This window comes from Helobdella robusta, assembly GCF_000326865.2.
Source record: "Helobdella robusta unplaced genomic scaffold HELROscaffold_92, whole genome shotgun sequence".
Taxonomy (NCBI): Eukaryota; Metazoa; Annelida; class Clitellata; order Rhynchobdellida; family Glossiphoniidae; genus Helobdella; species Helobdella robusta.
The window spans coordinates 288,208-296,622 of NW_008705527.1; the positions used below are offsets into that span (position 1 = coordinate 288,208).

At 34.2% G+C, this 8,415-nt stretch overlaps 2 protein-coding genes across 2 annotated transcripts; one reads left to right on the forward strand and one right to left on the reverse strand.

Annotated features, from left to right (window-relative positions):
* Positions 1–558: 558 nt before the first annotated feature.
* HELRODRAFT_182773 (hypothetical protein) lies at positions 559–1,117 on the reverse strand (the record flags this gene model as incomplete). The annotated part of the gene is made up of 2 exons (XM_009033500.1): positions 559–914; positions 1,078–1,117. The coding sequence occupies 2 exons, from the start codon at positions 1,115–1,117 to the stop codon at positions 559–561; spliced, it is 396 nt and encodes a 131-aa protein (XP_009031748.1).
* A 1,143-nt stretch (positions 1,118–2,260) lies between these two features.
* HELRODRAFT_182774 (hypothetical protein) lies at positions 2,261–5,665 on the forward strand (the record flags this gene model as incomplete). Its single annotated transcript, XM_009033501.1, has 3 exons — positions 2,261–2,315; positions 3,140–4,071; positions 5,528–5,665. 3 exons carry the CDS (start codon positions 2,261–2,263, stop codon positions 5,663–5,665), a joined length of 1,125 nt encoding a protein of 374 aa, XP_009031749.1.
* Positions 5,666–8,415: the final 2,750 nt, after the last annotated feature.

Consider the following 8,415-nt stretch of genomic DNA (forward strand, 5'->3'; position numbering starts at 1 on the left):
TGAGCTCTTTTTAATTTTACGTTTTACAATCTCTGACCAGTCAGATTGCTTGCTCGATTCGGTCTTGCAATCGGATTGCTGCTTTCTTTCTACTTTTGGGCTATTGTTAATAGCCGCATCATTTACTATTTCTCGGAAGATGTTTCTTTCTTCAATAAATAGTTCTTCTAATTTTTTTAACTTTTCGTCAAGAATTGACTCAAATTTAGCTTTTTTTGAGCTTGGAATTTTAAAAAGGTTGAGAGCAGCATACTGAGGCAATTTGCTTTCAATTTTGTTGCTCAGAATTGTTTTTATTGTTAGTATTAAATCACTAACCTTGTCCTTTTTAGAGTTTCCAGAACTGTTTGGCTTTATTTTATCAAGTATGTATGTATGTATGTATGTATGTATGTATGTATGTATGTATGTATGTATGTATGTATGTATGTATTTATGTATGTATATATGTATGTATGTATGTATGTATGTATGTATGTATGTTAAAACCAAAACATGATGAGTAACACTGAACCGTCAAACATCAAGTAACAAATGGATTAACACTTTGATTTGTCGTTAATTGCACATGTCGGCATTCAGTTGGATATTTTCAAGCACACAGACACGCAGAAACCGCTGCAACAAGCACGAAATGTGGTTAGTTGCGAAAAACAGTTCCATGCTGTCGCCTGATCTGACGCTGATCATTTTGCATATTTCCTTAAAAAATTTAAGGGTGTTGGGGTCCATCGGGCCAAGAACCTCGATGCATATTGGCAAGAATTCCATCGAGGGGAGGGCGTTCCCATATTTTTTCATTTTCTCGTCCGCTGCCCTGGCCGCGGCCAAACCGCATTCTTTACTTGTCAGGTTTACGTATCGTTCGGCGAGGGTGCCAGGGACCGTAACATCCCACGCCAAACATCTGCCGGCTCTCCAAGGTATTAGTGTGCATGCGTCCGGGCGCCTACCATCATGCGCAGAAATGCCGGATGGTTCCTTGAGAACCGGGATTGAAGCCTTGGAGAAGAGCCGACAAATGTAATCGTTTAGCGCTGAGTGATGTAGTTGACGGCACCCACCCAGGCGACAAACCAAACCGTGGTGCCCAAACTCGTCCGCCCCAGCGCCACATCGGCACGTGTATGTATGTATGTATGTATGTATGTATGTATGTATGTATGTATGTATGTATGTATGTATGTATGTATGTATATATGTCTGTATGTATGTATGTATGTATGTATGTATGTATGTATGTATGTATGTATGTATGTATGTATGTATGTGTATGTATGTATGTATGTATGTATGATGTATGTATGTATGTATGTATGTATGTATGTATGTATGTATGTATGTATGTATGTATGTATGTATGTATGTATGTATGTATGTATGTATGTATGTATGTATGTATGTATGTATGTATGTATGTATGTATGTATGTATGTATGTATGTATGTATGTATGTATGTATGTATGTATGTATGTATGTATGTATGTATGTGTATAAGTGTGTCCGTGCGTGTGTATAGTTTCATATATCAGCAACCGTCCCATATATCGTCATCTCAGGTTTGCAAGATGGAAGCATGGTCGCTAATAAAATTTGTGTATTTACGTTTGTATGTGTGCGTGTGTATGTGTGCGTGTGTATGTGTCTGTGTGTGTATACATTTGTGTGTGTATGTGTCTGTGTGCGTATGTGTTTGTGTGTGTATGTGTAAATTGAGGAGAGATTGACAACAAAAGACATAAATAATAATATAGTATCGCCTCAGCTTTGACACGTTCCTACGAAAATGAATAAATACAAATTTACCGCTCAAGTTTTTTTGTATGTTTGTACCTACGTCTGTGTGTGTGTGTGCGTGCCTGTGTGTGTGTGTGCGTGTTTGTTTGTTTGTGTGTGCATGTATGTGTGCGTGTCGGTGTGTTCTCGCGTGAATTCATGTGTGTCTGTAAGTAGAAAACAAAAAAGTTTACTTAAGTAAACTAACAAACGTACAACTAAACATACATACACTCTCTCTCTCTCTCTCTCACACACACACACACAAACAAACACTTACACATACACACATACATATATACATTCACACACACACACACACACACACACACACACCAATATTTCTGAGAAAGCAGATAACGTAATATAACTAACTCGTTCCTACGTTAGAGTGAGAGAGAGAAAGAGAGAGAGAATGAAGAGTAGAGAAAAAGTTGATAGAGAGAAAGCGAAAAAAAGGAGAAAATAATAAAAAGAAAAACTATGAAAAAAAAAGAAAGAGAGAATAGGAAGAAGAAAGAGAGAGAGAAAGCAGAAAGTAAGTGTGAGAATGAAGACAAAAATGAAAAAATTCTTAATTTAAATAAATGAGTAAAAAATATAGAATGGAAATTTCTGGAAAGGAGGATTATGATGATGATTATTCTGACCATAATGATGATTATTCTGACTATGATGATGATTATTCTGACTATGATGATGATGATGATGATGATGACGACGTCGACGATGATGATGATGATGACGATGAGGATGATGATGATGGTGACAACTTTCATTCAATCAACACGTTTTCAATTTATATAATTTTTCGCTGATCTCACGTTTTTAAAATGAATTTATAAAAAGAAAACGCTTTCAATCGGTTTATTTAATTTAATTTTTTTTCATTTTGCTAGAGTTCATTCATTCATTCGTTCATTCATTTGTTCATTTATTCATTTATTCATTCATTAATTCATTCGTTTGTTCGTTCGTTCGTTCGTTTTTTTATTCTTTCATTACTCCATTTTCTCATTCACTGAACTAATCCAAAAACAACATCAACAATAACAATAACATCACAACAAAACATCACAATCATTACCACAATAACATCATCAACAACATTATCACTGAGAACATCAGCATCAACATAATCAACATAGCAACATCATCAACAACAGAACATCACCATCATCACCATCATCATCACCATCATCACTACAACGTCACCATCCTCACCACCATCACTGCAACATCACCATCATCATCACCATCACTACAACAACACCATCATCATTACTACCACATCGCCATTCTCATCATCACCCCAACAACAACAACGACAATAACAAAATCACTCATTCCATTTCACATCAGTCAGCTCAACTCTTGGTTACCAGTCCAAATTTCGTTATCACCAAGACAACACCGGTCATGATGACTATCACGGAAATGATGATTATGATGATGATCATGATGATCCTGATGACGATGATGATAAAAAGAGCGTTTATAATAACGATGACGGTCGAACTAATAGCAACAACAACCACAACAACAACCTGAATAATTCGCAGTTTACTGACATAAACAGCAATGAAAGTAGTGTAAATAGCAACGACAAAAACCACAACAACAACATCAACAACAACATCAACAACAACATCAACAACAACATCAACAACAACAACAACAACAACATCAACAACAACAACAAAATGGGCAAAGCCTGCATACCTAACCCGACGCAAACCTCATTGAGTGACGCAACAATTATCGCTTGGAAAGTATTCGTGAAAGAAGTTTCGATCCAACATTCGGTATATTTGCAAATATGGCGGCCGGTATCAGTGTCGAATCGGGTGCTTTACGGCGGTATTTCTGGTACCGGTTCTGGACAAATCCCGACTAAACCTGCCAAACGAAAAGAGAATTTAAAAGTTAACAAAATTTCAAGATACCATAGTTGGCGGAGATATGATGGAACAAATTTTTTAGCAAACACCAAAAATAACACAAAAAGCTCAATTAAAATCATCAACAACAACAGCAACAACAACAACATTTATAGTAATGGTAATAATAGTAACCGCAACAATGGAACGGACAAGAAGAAAATTTATGTCAGCAGGCGATACAAACTCATCGGCCAGACATACTTCAAACCATCCTCACTGCGACAGCAAACCATCCAATTAACCGACAACCAACAAAAGATTCGAATAAGGAAAGGTGACGTCATCGGTTTCTACTATCCGGACAAAAATCCACTAGCCTTCGACATTGTCCCGTGCGCTTTCTTGTCCCAAGTCAGCCAGTGGGTCAATATACCGGGAAAATCGGTCGAGTATTTCAAAAGTGGTAACGGTAGTAGTAGCAGTAGTAGTAGTAGTAGTAGTAGTAGTAGTAGTGGTAGTAGTAGTAGTAGCAGTAATAGTGGTAGTAGTAGTGGTGGTGGTAGTAGTAGTAGCAGTGGTGGTAGTAGTAGTAGTAGTAGTAATAGTGGTAGTAGTAGTGGTAATAGTAGTAGTAGTAGTGATACTTTTAATAATTTTAACACGAGTTCCGTGAAATTCGTCACGAAAGCAATTCGACTGCAGATACTAAGCAAGTTCAAAAACCAAAAATTTGAAAAAAATTCAAAAAAATCATCATCGCCATCGTCATCATCATTACTGATTGATTCGAGTGATGATGGCGATGATGACGATGGTCTGTGTAGACACTATTCTATAATGGCAATTTTAAGTAAGTAAGATTGTTATAATTTTATTATTAATGTTTGTATCATTTTTTTTACTTTTTTTCATAAAGCTTAACATAATCTTTGACCGATTGTATGTATGTTTTTGTATGTATGTTTGTATATATGTTGGTATGCATGTTTGTTTTGGTACGTTTAGAATGTACATGCGTATGTATGTGTGTTTAATTTGCTTATCATTTTTTTTATCTATAAACAGACCACGATGATGAAGTAACATCAGTGCCAAAATCATCATCAGCAGCATTACCAGTAGCATCGTCATCAGCATCACCAATAGCATCATCATTAGTATCACCAATAGCATCATCATCATCGTCGTCGTCGTCGTCTTCATCGTCTTTCAAACTATATTCATCAAAAATGCCGTTTGAAACATCTGCCTCGAAGAAAAAGCAACAACAACAACATCAACAACAACAACAACATTATCAACAACAACAACATCAACATTACCAACAACGAGCAAAAACGACAACGAAGGCAAGATTCACAACAACAATATCAACATCAATAATAATAATAATAATAAACCGCGGCTTCCATTAAAGTCAGTCGATGATTGGTTGTGCCCCGATCCCAGCGTCCCATTTCACTTTCGCTTTCATCACTCTCTCTCTTCTCCTCCGCCACCTCATCATCATTATCACAACTTTTATAATAATCATCATCGTCACCATCATCATTATAAGGATTATGATGACTTTTCACATCTTCATCATCACCATCAACAACAGCAGCAACAACAACAGCAGCAGCAACAACAACAACAACACCATTTCCGTCTTGGAATGAGGATAGATCGCAAACACGACGACTTCCGGCTTCTTTACGACGACAATCTTGGTAGTAGTAATAGTAATAATAATAATAACAAAAACAACAACGATACCAAAATCAATAGCAACAACAATAACAACAACAATAACAACAGCAATCGTTTCAAGGACATTTTATATCATCATTATCATCGTGACCAACATCATCATCATCGTCACCAGAATAACGATAGAGAGAAAGAAATAAATAATTTCTTCATCAGCTGCATCGTTATCAGCACCATCACCGCTCTCTGCCTTATAATCGTTTTGTCGTTTGTGGGCGTGGCTTCATACTTGACGGCTGTCAATTATAAATAAATAAATTAATAAATTAATAACTAATTAGATGCATGATTGAGTAGAATTGTGTTAACTTAATGAATGAATGAATGAATGCATGAATGAACAAATGAATGAATGGACGAATGAATGAATGAATAAATGGTCGAATGAATGAACAAATGAACGAACGAAAGAATTAATTAATTAATTAATCAAGCAAATGTCTAATTAGAAAACTAATTTTAACGTAAACGAACCGTTATTATTATTATCATTATTATTACCCTAACTATTAATTATAACATGACTATTATTAATTATTTTAATTATTAAAATAGAAGAATTGACGTAAGTAAAGTGTGTGTGTGTGTGTTTGTGTGTGTGTGTGTGTGTGTGTGTGTGTGTGTGTGTGTGTGTGTGTGAGTGTGTGAGTGTGATTTACTGAATGAAAATTGTGAATTTTTTCATTCCATGAAATCACTTGAAAAGAAAATGCTTGGTCTACTATTTAAAAATATAAAATATATGAATGAATGAATGAATGAATGAATGAATGAATGAATGAATGGATGAATGAATGAATAAATGATTTAACGAGTGAATAGATGAATGAATAAATATATACAAATTATATTGCTAGTAAGTGTAACTGAGAGAAAGATACGAAAAAAATTACCCGTTTTTTGGAAATTTAAATTTTACATATAATATTCTTCCTTTCTGTTATGAATTTTTGTCCAAAATCTAGCAAAACTTTTATAATATTTTAATTTTTTTTCATAAATCCAAACAATTGTTTTTAAACTTTGAAGTGTTTCCTCAAAATTAAATGACAAACCATCAACAGATCACTCAAAAATAATCTCCAAACACACACAAAGACGCAAACAAACTCACACACACACACACACACACATATATATATATATATACAATCATACAAAACAAAAATCATCACAAAACTGTAAACACACAGACAAATAACAATGAAATAAAAATAAAAAAATCAAAAACAAAAACAAAAAAGCTTCACAAACATCCACACTGAAGATGAAACATTTTTTTCGTTGTTCTCTCTCTCTTTCTTTCTTATTGTTTTTTTCTTTCTTTTTCTCTCTTTCTCTCTATGTTTTTCATTTCATTTTTATTTTATTTTCTACCCTATTTTATGAATTAACTTAAAGTGACTTCATCGTTATGGGAGGCCAACTACTTTATGCACCTTACATGCTTTTCAAAGTTTTTTTTCTGGATTGGTTTTCCATACTTTTTATGTGGTTTTTTTGGTATAACATACGATTATTTAGTTTTTCCATTTTTTTTGTTTTTTAGTTTTTCATATTTATTTAGTCGTCCTGAATATTTTTTTTGAGTTATTCTGGAGTTTTTTTTACTTTGAGTTAATCTGGATTATTTTTCTTTTTCTATTTTTAGTAACTAACGCATGCTTTTGTTTTGTGTTTGCATTTTTCTATATATTCACTTTAACCATTTTGTCTATTTTTTATTTATTTTTATTTTCTCTTTTTTTCATTTGTTTTTATTATAGTTTTTTTTTCTCTTTCAATAGTTTTTCCAAACGTTTTAATCGGCAACAATTTATCCATACTAAAAACTGTTCAAATGTTTTTTCATTCTGTTCTGTGGTTGTTGTTATTATTCTTGTTAGAATGAACAAATCGAATGATCAAAATGATAAAAACAAAACAAAACAAAACTGAAACAAAACAGAAAAACAAGAAAAACAAGAAAAAAAATGGCATCATGGAGCCGCGATACAAAGGACTAAATGCAGTTAAAAACAATTGTCGTTTTTGTTGCTAAATTTATGTATGTATGTGTTTGTATGTAAGTGTTTGTATGTATGCGTTTGTATGTATGTGCTTGTATGCATGTGTATGTATGTATTTTTGTGTGTATATATGTTCTTTTGTGTGTGTGTGCTTTACAAACGCATTGATATTTTTATACTACTGCAAAATTAAAGTTAGTTTAAAATTTGAAAGTTAGAAGTCACTCGAATGTTAAAAAGTCAATAAAAAGTGAAAGTTCAGCTAGAGTTTGTTGTCTGCAGCAGATGTATCAGCAACAGATGTATCAGCAACAGATGTGTCAGCAACAGATGTATCAGCAACTGAAAAGCGTGTCTCAGGGCGTCTCAGACAGGTCTAAGGATGAGGTGTCTAATAGCGTTCAATCCAGGTCTTTGTAGAATGAGGCTTTTTGATTATACTTGCAATCACTGTTTTCATCATCATCATCAGTATCTTCTTTCTCCTCCTCCTAATCATCATCATCATCATCACCATCATCATCATCATCACCATCATCTTATCATCACCATCATCGTCAGAAGCAAATGGCAGTTCGACCGTAAAGAATGATCCTTGAGAAGTTGTATGGAGCATGTGTACGTATAAAGTAAAAAAAACTTTGTATGTATGGTTGTTGTTACTTGCGTGTGTGTGTGCGTGTGTGTTTGTATGTGCGTGTGTGTGCGTGTTTGTATGTGCGTGTGCGTGCGTGTTTGTATGTGCGTGTGTGTTTGTTTGTATGTGCGTGTGTGTGTTTGTTTGTATGTGTGTGTGTGTGGTGTTATTCCCTTGTGAGAAATTTGAAATTTGATAAAGATTTTTGTTTCATGCATCAAAGCCTCGTACATTGTGTATGAAAAGTGAGGAGTAAAAAAATATGACAACAAAGTAATAGTTGTTTTAGTTTTTTAAGAATTCTAATGAGTTCTAAAAAAGTGTGTGTGTGCGTGTGTATTTGTGTGTGTGTGTAAG